The following is a 20046-nucleotide window of genomic DNA, read 5'->3' on the forward strand; positions in this document are numbered from 1 at the left end:
AAGTTTGCTGAGGTTTGATGGAAGCCTCTGTTCTCATCGATAGCTCTGGGTAGCCAGGGTAGTACCAGGACATTCTCACCTTGAACCAATTTAAGTTGGTGACCTAGAGTTAAGAGGCCCCAGGATCTGGAAGGCATCATTCCTGGAAGTTGCCCACTCTACTTTTGCCCCTAATTGAATAAAAATAACAACAAAAAACTGGATATCAATTGGGCACACAACACAGATCATAATTCATTTATTAATTAAATTTAAAAATGCTTTGAATAAAAACTTAACGGTAACAATCATTTAAAGGTCAATTATTTACTTTCTCCAATAGATGGAAACCAGTTACTTTTCTTGTTTTCTTCTCCAGGACAATGAATCAAGGCCATGGTGCTTAAACACAAGTGTATTTCTTTCATGTCATACTACTCTCCAAATCAGAGTCCATCACTCCACTTCAGTTACTCTGGAAAATTGAAAAATGAATATATAATTGCTATGCATGTCTATTTTCTATGCCTTAACAAGTTGATGTATTTTAAAAATTGAAAATTGTTTCAGATATATGATATCTAAAAATAAAGAAAAATTATTTAATCTTAGATTTGCAAAGGTCACAGACATAAACTAGACAATCCATTAGCCTTTTTAGCTGCAGTAAGCAAAAGGCCGATGCCAGATGGAAATGTAAATCAACAAAATCTGATAATCTCCGCTTGCTGGGTTAGCTGAGAAGAAGTCAAGAGATGTTGATTTTTCCAAAGCAAAAGACATTGATCCTAGAATAATAAGCTATCACTTTCATTTTAGATTGACACCATTCATTTAATGTAAGAAAATTAAATATGTGATCAGGTGTTCAGTGAAAGAGGAGATGGGACTGTGGTCCCAAGAGGGCACCTGGTGCCTCACTCACCAAAAGGGCAGACACACCACGGGCACTGTGGCCTGTCAGTAGGAAAAGCCCACCACACAGACATTTGGGAAAAAACCCAACAAACTCTGAACGCTAAAATGAGCAAAATTAAGGGCATTCGAAGCTTGCTATCGTTTTCATGTGCTGTGAAAATACAAAATCTGCTGTCTGTACAATGGAGCCCAAACAGTCATATATTAAGGGAAATTAATCAAGGAAGAGGCACTCAAGGCTCTTCTGGTTTTCTGAAAATGGGGAAGAGTTTAGTTTCTTCATACAAGTACAGAAGAATGACACCACAGTAGGAAAAGGAGAAAAACAATGAAGTTTAAAAAAAAACAAACACAAAAAACCAACAACAGAACAGGAGAAGGCAAACACGGACAAACCATGCCACACTCTCAGGTATCAGTTCTGTTTTAAATGTCATTTAATGTTTTCTTTCTAATCCTGTTTTTTTAGGAGTGCAGTGGTTAGCAGAGCATGCATTCTTTGTAATAAAGGCTGTGACACAAATTTACAAAAGTGGGATCATTCTGTGACTGCTTACTGAACACAGTCCCAGCACTGTTTTAAACTTAGTTCGCCAAACACAACCTGGTGTGTTTTTAATCTTATGCAAAAATTAATTGCACTCAGGGGGATATAGCCTCTTGAGTTAAATGCTGCATTTTGCTGTAGAGGTGAGCACGTAGGTCACAGACTTTAGAACAGTAAAACTGAAAGCAGACTATTTACGTGATCCAGGAATGACTATAAATATCAAAGGTATGAAGAAAGTTTCGATAAAATGAAAACATAATTATTCAAATGTTAACAGAACTCAAATATCAGAATATGCTAAGGTAAAATTAAAACAAATGCTTACAGTACTCAATATCTCATACTTAATTAGCTTTAAGAACTAATAAATATAGGTCTTTGAAACAGTCATTGTAAATTAAAAATTATTAGCCCAGAGTCCCCCCTTCAAAAGGCTGGAGTAACTAAACATCTCGCTCTTTTTCAATCCTTTCCCAAAAGGTTAGAACCTAATTCTTGTTTGGAAAAGCAGAGATATTAAGTCTCCACGGGCTAAATGCAACAAAATCACCAAACAGGAGCACAAAAGAAACTCTGTCAAGATGATAAAGATTTGGGCCAAATTATCTAAGTGCCTTACAAAGAGCATTTAAAGTTTCAGTCATCAGACACTGCATCTGAAAAATGTTTGTTTATTTTTTAAAGCAGTTATTTCTCTTTGTTATGAGCAATATGACTGGAAAGTCTGATTAGTGATACCCTACAGCTTTTATATTGTTAGTTTTGCAACTTGTAACAGAGTAAATAAGTTTTATAAACTGAGAAATGTAGGCCTTTATGATTTGACAGTGTCCCTTAAAAAAAAACAAACAAAAAACCACACTTTCAAGAAGCAATTTTACTTCTTTTCAATGTCCATATTTTTAACCAAGCTGTAATTGCAGGTGCATTTTATACTTACCATCGTTCATCATCCCTTTTGATTCTTTAAATGCTAAGAATTAGTAACAAGCCAAGCAGTTAGTAAGATTCCACAATTAGAAATCATTTCTAGACAAACAAATATGCGGTAATAGCATGCCAAGTTAATTTTAAGATTACCATTTGATTACAAAAGCCTTCCTGGGGGTCACACCCACAGGCTCCACAAAGGACACAAAATCATTGGGAATAGAGACCTAGATCTGGGGAGAAGTGAGGTACTTCGGTCTCACTCCATGATGACAGCCTGCATCTGCCTGAAATTTATGATTAACAATGGAAACGAACTGAGATCCTTCTCTACTCGGGGTGTTACATTTCATCTTGGCCAATTGAAAAGGCAAGAGAGTCCCCCCACCCAAAATCACGTGGCTCGAGAGACACAGGACAGGGCATTTTTCTCTCAGAGGAGACAGCACTACAAAAGCAATACTCTTAATTCTTGATGAATACTCAAGAAAAGAGTGGTTAGGCAATTAAAAAAAAGGCAAACACCTAGATTCTTCTCAAGGCACAGAGAGCACTCTAACTGCTTTGGGGGCTAATTCAGTTTATGATGATCTGGTAATAGATCAAGAAGAACATATAAATTTGTAATAACCACATACCATTAAGAGGTTCCTCTACAGCTTTCTGGAAAAATATTTAAAATATATTTACATAAAATAGAATTTATTTCATGTTCTTTCATACTATAATTTATATATGCTAACATTTAAACTGTATATAAACAGTGAATCCTATAGCCAAAAGACAAAGTAAGGCAATAAAGGTTAGGAAGACAAAGCTTGCCAAGTTTAGCTAATAGTCTGATAATAACATAATCATTCTCTTAATACTTTCCGTGCAGAACTTCCCAGCCCACCCTACCTCTCTCTGTTCAAGAAATCCTAACTAAAAAAAAAAAAAAAGAAAGAAATCCTAACTACAGCAACACCAACACAGATAGCAACATAATAAACAATACAATTAAGCCAGACAGGAGAGCAATCATTTTCAAGTCATGCAAATAGAACTTGGTCACAGGAAAGACAAGTGTTAGGACTGAAGGGTCTAATGGCCAAATTATCTTTAACAGAGGCACTCTGAAAAGTTCTAGCTGTTTGGGACCTGTGTGGCTGTGGTACCAATTTTTTCAGAGTGAACACGTGGGTGAGGCGCACCCCCCCCTTCCCTCGCCTCTCCGGAATGTCTGTGGAGGCTTATCAGCTTTACGGGCATGTTTAGTCACCCCTTCCCGCCACAGACAGGACAGTCTCGCTTTTGGCATCTCAGACAGAGCTATTACTAATCCTTAATCCTTTTTAGGAAGATGAATACAATATAGTCCTTTCCAGATCTTATTTCCATAAAGTAGTACCTGTCCCTGTCACCATGATGAAAAAATGGCTTTTTCCATCCCCCACCATTTATCCCTTTCAGTTTACCTCCTAAATTGCTCCTTTTCTTGGAATTTTCTCAGGTAGCTTATGATACAGAAAAACTACAGTGCAATTTGGAGGAAGAATAATGCTTATAAAATGGGGGGAAAAGGGAAATGAATAAATTCAGAACAGCTATTTTTTGGCCACATTTCCATTTATTTTATAGATTATTGTTTTTAATGAAATCAATTTAATACAAACTTCTCTCCCTCATTTTTAAGCCTGAACTACCATTCTGTATGTGCACTTCAAATGTGTACAACAGGTGAGGCAATATATTGGAACTGAACTCTTTCAGCAGATAATGACCATTATTCATACGCACAAACTTTCCAGTTCTGGGCATGAGAAAACAGCACTATCTTAAGGAATCATTTATTCTAACCCATTGCTAGGAAATGACCAAGTTTTAAACTAGATTGGATCTATCCATGCAAAGGTCACAAAGTGACTTTGTACGTGTGTGCTAAGTCGCTTCAGTTGTGTCCGACTATTTGCGACCCTGTGGACTGTAGCCTGCCAGGCTCCTCCGTCCATGGGATTCTCCAGGCAAGAATGCTGGAGTGGCTTGCCATGCCCTCTTCCAGGGGATCTTCCTGACCCAGGAATCAAACCTGCGTCTCTTATGTCTCCTTCATTGGCAGGTGGGTTCTTTACCACCAGTGCCACCGGGGAAACCCTGAAATAACTCCAGTGTTCTCTTAATTTGATGTCATGGTGAATGGTGAGCCATGGGGTTCAATATCTCAATTACCATTCCTCAGACTAAACCATCAAGTATCACACCCAATTCATTTAAGAAATTTTAACTTACCTTAGGAGGTTGTATAGTCCTATGATTGGAAGCTGAAGACATTAAAAAATAAGAAGATTAATTTAATAAATGAAATAAATTAAGGCAATATTATGTTTAATTTTAAGATAAAACATTCAGGGCTAAAACTAAACGTGTCAGAAACTCCACTGAAAGAGTTTCGCTTTGATAGACTAAGGGCAGAATACTGTTAATCATATGTACTGACAGAAAAAAACGATGCAAATAACCCACCCCAATCACATAATAAACACATACACACTCTCATTTGTACATGCCACATGTCCCTCGAAATCAGTCACTTGTTACACTTCGTGGTAGAAAGAGTCATCTACTCGCCCCCGCTGTAGGCTTTGCACCCCTCCCTACTCAACCCAGCTGGAACGGGGAATCGCCCACCCTCAGCTCACTGCTGTTGCTCCTGGAGCCCGTCCCCTTTTTTTCTTCTTCCATCTTTCCAGTTTTCAAAGCTCCAGCTAGCTCACAAACTAAAGAAAATATCAGAGCCCTCTGAGTTTAGAGACTTATTTGAGGCCAGCTAGTTTTAGCTACAGTCAAGCCCTTCTCTGTCTGTATTCCTTCTTAGCTTTTCAGGTCACCCTTCACTGCCTCTCAGTGGCTTGGTTAATGAAGATGAAGAAATAAGGGCATGAAGAAAGTGACAAGAGAATGGCTCTCACTGCAAGGGGAAGAAGAGAAACGTTCCTTAAAAATACCAAGTGAGAAGGCCCAGGAGCAGCTAAAACTGGTCTTAAATACAGAATCAGAGTCCTACAGACACAAAAGCATCAAGGGGCAACACCCTGTGGGTCATTCTGGAGGAAGAGGATGCTACTGGATGGTCCATTCCACTGATCTCTGACTGGATGATGGCCCTGGATTTACTTATGAGCACACTGAGGCAGGCCCCTAGAACGACTCTGGTCTTCTGTGCTTCTCTATGCCTCCTCTACCAAGCTTCCAAAGCTGATGGGAAATGGGGGTGAGGCCTGAGCCAAGGGAAGCCCATCTACAGACAAGTCAGGAGCTTGGTAAGACCTGCTCCAAAAAGGGAAAAGGGCAACTGACTGGCCTGCAGAGTTTCTTTCCCACTGGAACCTGGAGAGGAGAAGAAAGAAGATGAGAAAGCTGGTGAAGGGCAAGAAAGGCGAAAAGGAGACGGAACGTAAGCAAGGAGAAGCTCAAAGCTTAGAGCCAAAGGTAAGAAAACAGACCAGTGAGAAGACATGAATAGGCTCAAAAAAACAAAAACAAAACGTTAAGGAGAGGATGAGCTATCTGGCTAGCAAGTAAAGAACCAAAGAGAGAGAATGTAAGTACACTGGCAGGAGGGCATCCGCTAACTCTTGCTACTGAGAGGGCCAGCCATGACTCATAGGCTTTAGAGATGCGTTGGATTCTTCCAATTCCTAAACCACGGAGTTGTTCCACTCTCTGTGAGGATAGTTATATATCTGCTGTCACGAGATTCCGATCTCTGTTAGTGCCATGTGTGGTTTTAAAGTAAATCTCCTTTACTGGAGGCATTTGAAAGTGGTTTGGTCCTTGAGGCCAAACTAGAAGAAATCTCTTTTTAAAGTATTATGGAATAAAATGTGTTGGGAATATGGGTAATCACAATGAGCAACCTCTGAAATAAACCAAGCAGAATTACAGAACTTTATTTGGGACAATCATGGTAGTTAAATGTATATACAACTTACTTCAACTAAACCATGCCCCGTGTCTATGTTCTATCAAGGAAAAGAGAACTTAACAGCCATGTAATGTAAAGGGTCAGAAGTAAGATTTTAAAGGTATATTTTTGAGCTCATAAATTGTTAGAATTAGTATTAAGAACTGCCAAGCCACTCTCTTAATAGTCTTAAAAAAGTGTGAAGAAGTTTCTGAGTTCTAATTCTCAGGTCCAAGGAGCATCACATTTGGCTAGCCCATTCTGAAACAAAGAGCTCTATAAAGAACATTGATTCAAAGGGCAGCAGTCAGCTGTGATCCCTCTAATATAAGACCAAACAACGCAGAAGTGACTTTCGCTTGAGTTAATCCTCTCTAATAGGCATATGACCTATGTGACTAAGGAATGATTGTGATTTGTCTGCCGTTGCTATGGGCCTAAGGCATGACAGCCATGTATGTATGTATATATGTGAGTGTGTGTGTGTGTATAAATCACAAGCCTTAAGCATTTCATGTAAGCTCACTTGCAATGCTTCTTCTCTATCAAAAACACTTGACACAAGAAGTAAATATATTTCCAGGTTTTGGATTTTCAGGAACAACTTTATCTTTTGATACCAGATTCACCTCTCCCCAACGACGGGCAAGAAAATATCACTGAATTTTACATATCTATTCTGTGTCTTTCTAAAATATGTGAGATGTGGTCAATATGGTTCCTGACTGCTAGGAGGTTGATTTGTATCAAAATATGACTATATTCCCTTATACAGGGAATAAGTAAGTCAGAGTTGTTAATTAACAACTAAGAAAGTTAACAAGTAATGACCCTTATTAAGAATGAACATAAGCACCCTACATAGGTAATACACCCAACTTCACTGAGTTTAGTTAGTTCTTTTTAATCTTCTATATTTTCTCATATTGTTATTGTTCTCAACCCTTGATTTCATTTTACGAAACAAATGTTTCAGTAAACAAACTCCAACACAGTTAAAAAATAACATAGAAAATGAAATTTAAAACCCTACTCTTTAAGTAATATTTAAGGCTACAAATTTAAATTGGGAAATAATGAAAATAATGAAAGTTAAATCTCTCACAGGGACATAAACAGCTTGGATTTAAAAGTCAAGACACATTCTTTAGACTTTCCCAAAATAGAGCATCAACAACAAGTAAAAGTTACACTGAAAGCATTTACAATTTTTACTTCCTGATACAAATGCTCAAATTTGTAACCTTAAATGTTATATATACTCATATTTACATATTCAGTTATATATGAAAAACACATCAACTTTTCTAGTCTACCACATTATCTAAAGAGCTACTTTCCTGTACCTTTTCTCTTCTTGCCCTTCAATTGACCAAAGGCATTTCTCTGAACTGTGGTATCAGACAAGTTGATTTGAAAAGTTAATTTAGAAAAGTCTCAAAATGTAAATAAAACCTAATTTAATTTTTCACTTACATATACTTACAAAACTACCATAAAGAAAAAAACAGTTTGAGGAACTTCCTAGGAATTCAGTTTCACTTTGAATTTAATGTAAGAATAATACGTTTGTAATGATAATGGTTTCACAGGCTTCTCAGGGGTGTGGTGGTGAAAAAGGGGAGAGAGCAATGTCAAGTGGGTAGCAGCTAGCAGATGCCTATTTCCATTGAGTCAGCATCTCCAGACCTGCTGGTCATCAGACAGGGAAGGCAAGAGGGAGCATGGGAATAAAAGGGAGAGAAATCCAGATAATGAGGGGAAAAAAAGAACAAAGGGCTGACCACCCTTTGGTGGTCAAAGACACCTAATTAGGTGTCAAAGACACCTAATGCTACATCGGCTGCATGGGTGCTGCAGGTCACATACTGTTCTCAAGTATTAACAGGGAGCAACATCATTAGCAGAGTCATCTTCAAGAACCAGACAAATGGTGATTAAAAGACCCAACAAAAATAGAATCTGTATCAACATTCATAATGTGATGCCCATGACGGCTACCAAATGGATGCCATTCTGCTGTAGAAGTCTTGTGTTTTATGGTTTGAACTAAGAAAATGTCATTAAGGAAACAACTCTGACTTATGAATACATAAAGATAGGGAAATTTTAGTTAAGTATTTTAACTGTTTAATAAGCATTAATTAAAGGGGGGCAAAACATATATAATAGAAATGAATTCAGTGACTAGTCAGTGAAAGTTGAAGTTCATAAATAAAGACAAAATTTCTTTGAAAGTACTATTCAAGTCATGTGGGAAATTATTTGACTGTAACAATTCAAATTTATGTTAATTTTTAGAAACATACAGAGTTCACCTAAAGCAAAGCAAAAAAAGTGATGTTTTTGCTCCATTAATTTCTAACTTTGATTTCTTGACAAATGTTTAAGAGTTTGCCTTAAAAAACAGAAATCTTTTATTTAAAGCAAAAAGTGAAAGTGAAGTCACTCAGTCATGTCTGACTCTTCGCAACCCCATGGACTGTAGCCTGCACAAGGCTCCTCTGTCCACGGGATTAGGCAAGAGTACTGGAGTGGGTTGCCATTTCCTTCTCTGGGGGATCTTCCTGACTCAGGGATTGAACCAGGTCTCAGGGATCAAACCCAGGTCTTCTACCTTGTAGACAGACGCTTTGCTCTCTGAGCCACCAGGGAAGCTTAAAGGGAGACTGATATAAACCAGGGACTTCCCTAGTGGCCCAGTGGGAAAGCACCCGCCTGCCATTGCAGGAGACACAGGTTCGATCCCTGGGTCAGGAAGAGCCCCTGGAAAAGGAAATGACAACCCACTCCGATATTCTTGCCTGGAGAATGCCCATGGACAGAGGAACCTGGAGGGCTGCGGTCCACAAGGTCACAAAGAGTTGGACACAACCGAATGACTAAGCACAAGACATAGCACAAATGATTTCAAATTAATTATTTAAAAAATACAGCGGCATTTGCTGTGTTTTCTCATTTTTGGAACTACTAATGCATTTCTTTGGTTCTAGACAGGAAGAATCAACCAGAAGCATTATCCAGACTAGACATTGGAAATTCCTGGCACAGGCTAACAAAAGTAAGGGATACTTACCAACACATTTCATATAAACTAATCCAAGTAATTCTGCTAGAGCTATAATACCCAAACCTGAAATCAGAAGAGGACCATGCACTGGGACACATTCTGTAAAAACAAATGAAGTTCTATATTAGAAATTCATATGAAATAATTGATTTTTTAAAAGAACTAGCAATGACAGTAATAATATTGAGTTTTAAGAAGTTAATCTTTTATTAAGAAACAAAAATTATCTACATTTGTTCATCACTATTAAGTCAGTCAATGAAATGACTTCAAATTATTAAAAGAAAAAATCCTTTGTCTGTATAATATGTACCTTATCACATCAAGACTAATGGGAAATAGTGTGTAAAGCCTAAGGCCCCAACCCACTGGATGCAGCCTAGTTATCTGAAAAGCTCTCTCACAGATAGAGGCAGAGCAGTCTGGTTGCTGAAAGAATCGACCCCCAAGCCATACACAGCCAGTATACTCATGGCGATGTGGAAAGTCGTGTGCAGGGAGCACATGACATTAAACGCTGGCAAGGATGTGGAGCAACAGGAACTTTCATCCATTGCTGGTGGTAATGCAAAATGGTATAGCCAGCTTCGAAGACAGTGTGGCAGTTTGCTGAAAAACTAAATATGTTCTTAACATACAACCCAACAATGGCACTCCACTGGAGTTGAAACTTATGTCCACATAAAGACCTGTGCATGGATGTTTAGAGCAACTTTATTCTTAACTGCCCCAAACTGGACGCAACCAAGATGTCCTTCAATAAGTGAACGGATAAACAAACTGTAGTATGCAATACAATGGAATGTTATTCAGTGCTGAAAAGAAATGAGCTATCAAACCACAAAAAGACAGAGAAATCTTAAATGAATATTACTAAGTAAAAGAAGCTAATTTGAAAAGGCAACATACTATGGATACATTAAAAACACCGGTGACTGCTAGGGTAATTTTTAGGGCAGTGAAACTTAGCTGAATGATATAATATCTATGACTATGATCCATATCATTATACATATATCAAAATCATAGCATATACAACACTAAGAATGAACCCTCATGTAAACCATGCATTTGGGGTGATAACATGTCAGTGTTGGTTCAATGACTATAACGCATTTACCACTCTGGTGGGGGATGTTGATCGTGGAAGAGGTTGTTAGAGGGGTATGTGGGAACTCAGTACTTTCTACTCAAGTTTGCTGTGAACCTGAAGCTACTCTAAAAAAAAATGAAGTCTACAGAATAAAAGAAAGAAGGAAAAGAAAGAGGACTCCGTCCAAGAGAGAGCCCTACTAAGACAAAGGGAGACCAGACGGCCGGGACTCTTACCTGAGACACAGAGGCTGAATCCGACCACAGATAGTACATAGCCCAGAATCTGAAGGATCAGTATGCTGATGGTGATGGAGGACATCCCCATAGCTGGGGGAGCAGAAGTGGGTTTAGAGTATTTAAAAAGCAATCACTCCTACTTGTATTTTGTACAATCAAGAATAGTAGCCTGTGACCAAAGACTACCTCTGGAGCTCTTGTCAGATGGTAAATTCTTTCCCAGTGACCTATCTCCTATGTCTAGATCTGTAATTTTATACCAAATCAATACTTTTCCAATGTATAGCAGGCCAGAGATAGGCTCTAAGGCTGAGAGTCACATGGGTAACTAGAAAAAAATAGATTCTAACATTAACAAAAATGTTAGTGATTTACTCCTATGCAGTTAAAATGATACTACAGGTTGGATATCTACATGTTAAGATTTGCCATAACTAAAAAAAAAGCTACTCTTTCTTATTTATAATTCTGTTTTCTAGAACTAGTTAAAACCTGAAATAAAAATACAATGATAATCATTAGGAAATTATATAGCATAACTTTAAAAATACACTGATATCAAATATACATAAAAATAATTTTTTACAAGATAACTGAATGCCTTGAAAACCCAAGCCAACTTTAAAATAATTCCATATGGGTAAAATATCACTAAGAAGAGCCTGGGAAACCTTTTAACAAAGCAACTTCTATTGAGTTGTTAAAAAAATCATACAAAAATATTTTAACCAAAAATGCTGTTCTTTAAATGAAAATGGTGGACAAAATCATTCCATCACAGCAAATACTCACCTATCATAAACACACAGTAATGAAGTAATATTAATATGACTGTAGGAAGTACAATTAAACCAAGTCCCGAAGCATTCTTTGCTGAATATTCACCTGTTAATAATTAAACATAATAGTTAATATTTTCCTACAAACCTCCTACATTACTTAATGTATCAAATGTATTAATCTCTATACCACTCTTACAAACTACAAAAGGTTTAAAAATATTTCCTCCAAAACTTCACACAAAATAAATGACTGTTTTTTTTATTATTCTAGACCAAATTTAAGAGACGTAAATATCGATTCATAAGTCTGATGATGTCAAATCTTGAGTTGGTTCTGCCTCCTTCTTAACTACTTCTCATTATTCCAGTGAGAAACTCTGGGATCTCTTACCATTCCCTTCACTTGCTATACTCAACCTGTCCCAAAGTCAAAGCAATTGTTCTTTAAGTTGTCTTCTGAATTACTCTCCTTCCTCCCCCTGTCAAAGTAGCGCTCAAAATTCTACAAGTCAGGCTTTAACAGTACATGAACCATGAACTTTCAGATGTTTAAGCTGAATTTAGAAAAGGCAGAGGAACCAGAGATCAAATTGCCAACATCTGTTGGATCATCGAAAAAGCAAGAGAGTTCCAGAAAAACATCTACTTCTGCTTTAGTGATTACACCAAAGCTTTTGACTGTGTGGATCACAATAAACTGTGGAAAATTCTTCAAGAAATGGAAATACCAGACCATCTGACCTGCCTCCGGAGAAATCTGTATGTAGATCAAGGAGCAACAGTTAGAACTGGACATGGAACAACAGCCTGGTTCCAAATTAGGAAAAGATTACATCAAGGCTAAATATCGTCACCCTGATTATTCAACTTATAGGCAGAGTTCAGTTCAGTTGCTCAGTCATGTCAGACTCTTTGCGACCTCATGGACGGTAGCACACCAGCCCTCCCTGTCCATCACCAACTCCTGGAATCTACCCAAACCCATGTCCATTGAGTCGGTGATGCCATCCAACCATCTCATCCTCTGTCGTCCCCTTCTCCTCCTGCCCTCAATCTTTCCCAGCATCAGGGTCTTTTCAAATGAGTCAGCTCTCTGCATCAGGTGGCGAAAGTATTGGAGTTTCAGCTTCAACATCAATCCTTCCAATGAACACCCAGGACTGATCTCCTTCAGGATGGACTGGTTGGATCTCCTTGCAGTTCAAGGGACTCTCAAGAGACTTCTCCAATACCACAGTTCAAAAGTGTCAATTCTTCAGTGCTCAGCTTTCTTTAGAGTCCAACTCTCACATCCACACATGATTACTGGAAAAACCACAGCCTTGACTAGACGGACCTTTGTTGGCAAAGTAATGTCTCTGCTTTTTAATATGCTGTCTAGGTTGGTCATAACTTCCCTTCCAAGGAGTAAGCATCTTTTAATTTCATGGCTGCAGTCACCATCTGCAGTGATTTTGGAGCCCAGAAAAATAAAGTCTCTCAGTGTTTCCACTGTTTCCCCATCTATTTCCCATGAAGCGATGGGACTGGATGCCATGATCTTAGTTTTCTGAATGTTCAGCTTTAAGCCAACTTTTTCACTCTCCTCTTTCACTTTCATCAAGAAGCTTTTTAGTTCCTCTTCATTTTCTGCCATAAGGGTGCTGTCATCTGCATATCTGAGGTGATTGATATTTCTCCCAGCAATCTTGATTCCAGCTTGTGCTTCTTCCAGCCCAGCGTTTCCCATGATGTACTCTGCATAGAAGTTAAATAAGCAGGGTGACAATATACAGCCTTGATGTACTCCTTTTCCTATTTGGAAACAGTCTGTTGTTCCATGTCCAGTTCTAACTGTTGCTTCTTGACCTGCATACAGGTTTCTCAAGAGGCAGGTCAGGTGGTCTGGTATTCCCATCTCTTTCAGAATTTTCCACAGTTTATTGTGATCCACACAGTCAAAGGCTTTGGCATTGTCAATTAAGCAGAAATAGATGTTTTTCTGGAACTCTCTTGCTTTTTCGATGATCCAGCACATGTTGGCAATTAGATCTCTGGTTCCTCTGCCTTTTCTAAAACCAGCTTGAACATCTGGAAGTTCACGGTTCACATGTTGCTGAAGCCTGGCTTGGAGAATTTTGAGCATTACTTTACTAGCATGTGAGATGAGTGCAATTGTGTGGTAGTTTGAACATTCTTTGGCATTGCCTTTCTTTGGGACTAGAATGAAAACTGACCTTTTACAGTCCTGTGGCCACTGCTGAGTTTTCCAGTCTTTACTAACTGAATTTTCCACTCTTTACTAACGTCCCCTGTCTTTTCTAACTCCAACTGCAACCAGAGCTACCAAATTGATATTCCTAAACATTATGCCTATACTGTATTCTGCTCAGAAAACAAGGCTTCCTCCAGTTTGCACTTGTGAGTCCCAGCATGCCTCTGCTGCTCATTCACGTGCTGCAGACCCTTCCACCCAACTCACACTGCCGTCCTTCATGGGCAACTGCAAACTCAGACCCATGTGGGTTCCCACATTCATTCCTCCTTCCAAGTCGTGGCTAATGAAGCGTGCCTCTGCAGCGGCCTGATGGCTGCTCTAAAGGGATGTCCACCTCCCAGATATCCCAGCTCTGTGAGTGTGAACTTATTAGTAAAATACATGATGAAGTTAAGGGTCTGGAAGAAGGGCTGTCTCCTGGATTTTGCAGGTGGGCCCTGAATCCAGTGACAGGTAGCTTTGTAACAGAGAAGCACAGGAAGTTAAGTGGAATCACAGGGGAGGAGACCGCGTGGCCACGCAGGACGTTGGGAGCTTCGCCACCACAAGCCAGAGAGACGCACAGACGGCCAGCAAATACCAGAGCATGGAGTGGATTCTCCCCTAGAGTGTCAGGAGGGTGTAAGGCCCTGATCACACCTTCATTTCAGATTTACAACCTCCAGAATGGTGAGAGAATTTCTATGGTCTGAAGATACCCAGTGTGTGGTAGTTTGTTAACAACAGCCCTAGGAAACTAACATGCACCTCTTCAGAAATGTCCTCAACCTTATCAATCCCTCCTTCCCTCTAATAACTGTATATCTTACCTGGGATTAAAAGAAAGGCTCCAACAATGACAAGGACAGTGAGCAGTAGTCCAGCAACTAATAGAAAAATGGCTTTCTCCTTCGTATAATTGGATTTATATTTAAGTGCTTAAAAAAAAAAACACAAAGAATTACACGAACTCAATCACAAGAAATAAGCCATTTATGTAACTTACAAGGTGCAAAGATTAAACTGGTAACTTACGATAATTGAATAACCTTTGAATAACAAAACTCCACATCATGTCAAGCCACCTCAAATCTCTTTCATAATGAGTGAATGGTTAAATGGTATCATGGCAATATAAATATGGACGCTGACTTCATAGGTGATACTTTATTCCCCTAAAATGAAGTTATATATACCAGGCTTTCTCAATCATAGCATTATTAATATTTTAGGTCAGTAAGTTGCCGCCGTTAGGCACTACTCCACACACAACAGAATGTTCAGTACCATCCCTGACCTCTGCACACCTCATACCAGCAATAACCCCCACACTGTGTCAATTGAGAATATCTCCAGACATTGTTCCCTGAGGAACAGAACTGCTGTGTCCATTTATGACTACTAGACACACTGCTGAGGAGAAATAACTGGCTAATCAGTTTTATCGAGAAAAAGAGAAATTTGTGATACCTTATATAAAATTAGTAGGCCGTCTGGAAATCCAGATATTTTGTTTTAAAAGAGTATACATTGGACAAATCACACCCTCTTGAAATCCTGAGGTGGGGGTAAGTGCTTACATTGTTCAATTAAAATAATTTCATACAAATAAACTACAAATACTCCACAGGTTTTAATATATATGTTACACTTTTGATGCTAACTCTGTTGTCAAGAATCCAGCTTCTGTAAAAGAATGATGTAATGCATAAACCTAAAAATGTTATTTTTTTTTATCATGTATTTACCCTTCCAGTTTTGTTTTGGTTAAAATTAATGTTTTACCAAGAAAGTTGCTAAAAGATACACTGACTATCAAAAAGAAAGAGTGTGTGTGATTGAAATTCAGCTATTTCATCCATGCATGATTCTCTCCATGTTATTTACCGACGGGCAGTTGTCTTGAGGAGAATTTTTTCAATAATTTTATATTTAGCTTTTAATTTTCATCTAGTAAAATGACAGATAAATTACAGTAAGAACAACTAATAAACTCCAAAATGAACATGATAAAATCTATGTTTAAGGTATTATAACCTAGAATTAGACTATAACCTATAGCTAAGCATTTAAAAGGTATTTAAAATCTCTACTCATAGTTTAGACTGTAACCTCAACTTTGTCCTCTTTAGGGGGATGGAGGGCTAACCGTAATTAATCCTGAAGCTGAAAAGTGAAATTCACATTAATCAGAAAAAAGTAAGAAACGATAAGCTTGCCAAGCCTTCATTCAATCTATCCAGCCTTGGAACTTATGTGACTATGACTCAGTCATGTCCCTGCCTTCTTATAGGGCACAGATTTTTCCCTATAAGCCTACTTTCTAGTCTCAAACCCTGGCTATGATGATAAAAATTCAGTGCATATGTTACAAAAGGCACAGATGAAGACAGAAAAAGAAACCTTCTCTTTTTGAATTTTTTTTCAAAATTTACTTTTAATTGGAGGATAAATGCTTTACAATATTGGACACACGGCAGGGTTTTCATTTTAATCCCATGTATGTGTGCTCAGTCACTCAGCTGTGTCTAATTCTCTGCGACCCCATGGTCTATAGTCCACCAGGCTCCTCTGTCCACAGGGTTTCCCAGGCAAGAATATTGGAGTGGGTTGCCATGCCCTCCTCCAGGTGATCTTCCCAACCCAGGGATCAAACCCACGTCTCCTGTATCGGCAGGCAGATTCTTTACCACTGTGCCACCTGGGAAGTCCCAATCCCATGTATATTATTAACTAAAAAGAGCTTGAAATTTCTGCAAAAGGCTTCTAAAATAGAAGCTGTTTCAGATTACCTCACAATCAAACAAATATTCATAAGATACACTCCTAGGTTTAACTCAGCACATAAAAGAGCTACAAAGATCAAGCAGCAAGACTTCATTCACCCTAGAGTCCAGTATGTGAAAGTTGCACAGTTGTGTCTGACTCTTTGAGACCGCATGGACTATACAGTCCATGGAATTCTCCAGGCCAGAATACTGGAGTGGGTAGCCTTTCCCTTCTCTAGAGGATCTCCCCAACCCAGGGATCGAACCCAGGTCTCTGGCATTGCAGCTGGATTCTTTACCAGCTGAGCCACAAGGGAAGCCCAGAGTCCAGTATAAGTACATGAAAAATGGCTGATTTATACCATTCTTAAGAAAAATAAGAGTTTGAACCTCATATAAAATTCAATCTCTTCAGGCTTAGCAGAGCTACAGGAGAAAAATAATGTCAACAGCAGAAACAAAAATAAAATGCCACAAAATGCTATTACTGACAGTGTTTTGCCATAGAAAGGTCTTTTTAAAACCTTTTGGATGTAGCTTTCATTCCTGCTGATTGGTTCAACTACTAATTTTCAAGGCTATCTAAACTATCCTCAAATTTAAGCAGCAATTTTCAACAAATATTATTAGTGGAGTCTACTTAAGTAATCACAGGCAATGAAAGATTATGTCCATGTTTCCTTTAGTAAACCTTAAAAAGGGTTTCTTTTGACTCATTTTCTTTGCTTACAATGGCCACGTTTTAGCAGGTCCCATAGCAAGTCTGTAGAGCATCTTTTTGTTAGGCTCTTTTGTTTTATAGTTGGAATCACATGGCATGCAGCCTTCTCAGATTGACTTCTTTCACTTAGGAATATGTACTTAAGGTTCTTTCATATCTTTTAATGATTGACAGCTGATTTGTTTTCAGTGCTGAATAATATTCCATGGTCTAGATGTACCACAGTTTATCCATTCTCCTATTGAAGAATATCTAGGTTGCTTCCAAATTTTGGCAATGATAACAAAGCTGCTATAAACATCCATGTGTAGATTTCTGGACTTCAGTTTTCAACTCCATCTGGGTAAATACCAAGGAGTCGGGCTTCCCTGGTGGCTCAGTGGTAAAGAATTCATCTGCAATGAAGGAAATGAGGGTTTGGTCCCTGGGGTGGGAAGATCCCCTTGAGAAGGAAATGGCAGCTCATTTCCAGCATTCCTGCTTGGGAAATCTCATGGACAGAGGAGCCTGGTGGGCTAAAGTCCACGGGGTTGCAAAAGAGTCGGACACAACTTAGCAACTAAACAACTATTACTGGATCATATGATAAGAGTACATTTAGCTTTATATGAAACCACCAAACTGTATTCCAAAGGAGCTGTACCATTTTGCATTCCCACCAGCAATGAAAGAGAGTTCTTCTTGCTCCATGCTCTGACCCAACACTTGGTGTGGTCAAAACTTATGTTTTTAAGAAAAACATAAACGTAGTGCTGCCTGACACAGGAATACCAAATACACAGGGAGACAATGTCAAGTCTTTTTCAACACATTAGGAATTCCAAGTTCCCCTTTTATACCTTCTATAAAGTAATGAAATCTAGCCAGCTACTTCTCAGAGATGAGATGGGTAGTTCATTCATTTGTTCTATCTTTACTGTGTGCCTACCATGTACTGGGCCTGTTTATTAGCCCAAGTCATATCAACCAAATCGAGGCACAAGTAGCAGTTACTTTACTCAATAATAATAACTGATCACGCACCTACTATGTGACAATCACTATTCTAAGTGCTGGCAGTGAACCAATAATTCTGCCTCAATGCTCCTTATATTCTAATGTATGAATGAGTGTGTGTGTGTTGGTGGTGGGGAATGAGTGACGGGAAGTATTACTCCCAGATATTCTCCTCCAGTTAAGTAAAAGATGTGGGTCTAGCCTAAGTAAGCCCTATGGCGTATTTAAGCTTTCAAATTCAGGTGAACAGAGAAATGACATGTCCCTCTAGCCACCTGAAGAAATGTGGCTAATACTGTTGATAGATACTCCATTAAGGCTTTTTTGTGTCTTTATCACTGATGTAAGGACATATACAACAATGTAGGCTGTGGTTGAAGAAGTCTTGTGAAATTACCAGGTTCAACCTGGAGATCAAATAAAACCATCATCTTAGTTTTCATGACATCCCAAAAAGGGGATTCAATAAGCCCAGATAGATCCACCACAGGCTGAAGTCCAGCTAACAAAACCCCAAAATTCATGAATTCAATGCCTGTTCTAGCTGCATGACAATTAAATGATCCACTTACTAATTAAGTGATTAGTAAGTTTAGTGGTGAGATAGGAAGGTTAACCAATGAGGTAAACAACACATCAAATAAAGAATAAATCATGAAGGGAAGACATACACTTGATTATATTATTACAGTGCTATCTTATGACAACTCTCAGAAAGTAATTTTAGGATGTTTTTGGTATCAGTTGAACTGCACAATGGTACTCTCTCTGATGAAGGATAAAGCACATCTGATAAATTTTTAAAAAAGATTACAACTTCAAAATTTTTATTTAATTATAATAAAATTACTATTTTAAAAGTATTTAACACACGTTAAAAAAAGAAGGTTTTGTGAAACTGGTACTAGATGAAAATGAATAATAATGCCAATAACAAACTGATTACTTGCCAAAAGGCGAGTAAAATAATTTTATAATGAATGCCATGCACTATCCAACTTTCTTTGATGAAACAATTTTGTCAAAATGAAGACTGATGAGAAATCACATTCCTACAGGACAGAGAAATAAAAGAGCCCAAGTTTCATGAAGTCTGGGCTTTGAAGTACTTTGAATATAAAAGATAAAAGAAGGCAACACCTAACATACTAACTTCTTTTCCTTGGTTCCAAACATTCCTGGTCTTATGGACCATGCCACACCTTCAGAATAGATGCAGGAAGGTGGGACGTTTGAATTTGGAAAGAGTCAAAGTAACAGCAACTGTATTTCTACAAAAAAGCATATTGCTAAGCTGTGGGTTTGTTCAGTTCCTTCCACAATAAAATCAGTATAAAAAAAACATGTTTTAATAAGCAGAATTTGATAATTATGCGGACAGGACCAGGGAAAAGCAATGGGAGTTCAAGATTCTTTAATAGACCCTTAGTGATAATATTTATGATGACGCTGTTTTGCCTTCCTGGATAGAAGTTTCTAGGACAGTTAGTATGTCTTTGTGTGTGTGCATGCATGCTTAGTCGCTCAGTCATGTCCATTCTTTGCAGTCCCACAGACTATAACCGGCCAGGTTCCTCTGTCCACAGAATTTCCCAGCAAGAACACTGGAGCAGGCTGCCATTTCCTTCTCCAGGGGATCTTCCCAACCCGAGGACTGAATCCAAGTCTCCTGTGTCTCCTGCACTGGCAGCTGGATTCTTTACCTGTAGTGCCGCCTGGGAAGCCCGTATATGTCTCTATTTCCTCAGGGTGCTTTTTCTAATCTACAAAGAAATTCTGTTCCATGACTTCTTTTCAATGTGGTTTCATGGCCTAATCACT

The 20046-nt window shown here is 38.5% G+C and overlaps 1 protein-coding gene across 3 annotated transcripts in view; it reads right to left on the reverse strand.

The window, feature by feature from the left end:
- Window positions 1-205: 205 nt before the first annotated feature.
- The window catches only part of CD47 (CD47 molecule), a 58205-nt gene continuing 38364 nt past the window's right edge, over window positions 206-20046 (reverse strand). For 2 of the 3 annotated variants that reach the window (XM_061133925.1, XM_061133923.1), the window contains exons 4-11: window positions 14571-14678; window positions 11515-11607; window positions 10720-10812; window positions 9397-9489; window positions 4646-4677; window positions 3016-3040; window positions 2388-2420; window positions 206-454 (exon numbers count right to left, since the gene is read on the reverse strand). In XM_061133925.1, the coding sequence (XP_060989908.1) occupies window positions 450-454; window positions 2388-2420; window positions 3016-3040; window positions 4646-4677; window positions 9397-9489; window positions 10720-10812; window positions 11515-11607; window positions 14571-14678 (482 nt within the window). In that variant the 3' untranslated portion in view covers window positions 206-449. The remainder of the gene's footprint in view (window positions 455-2387; window positions 2421-3015; window positions 3041-4645; window positions 4678-9396; window positions 9490-10719; window positions 10813-11514; window positions 11608-14570; window positions 14679-20046) is intronic. The other variant, XM_061133924.1, reaches the window with a different exon arrangement.

The sequence above is a fragment of the Dama dama genome, chromosome 31 (genome assembly GCF_033118175.1).
Source record: "Dama dama isolate Ldn47 chromosome 31, ASM3311817v1, whole genome shotgun sequence".
Lineage (NCBI taxonomy): Eukaryota > Metazoa > Chordata > Mammalia > Artiodactyla > Cervidae > Dama > Dama dama.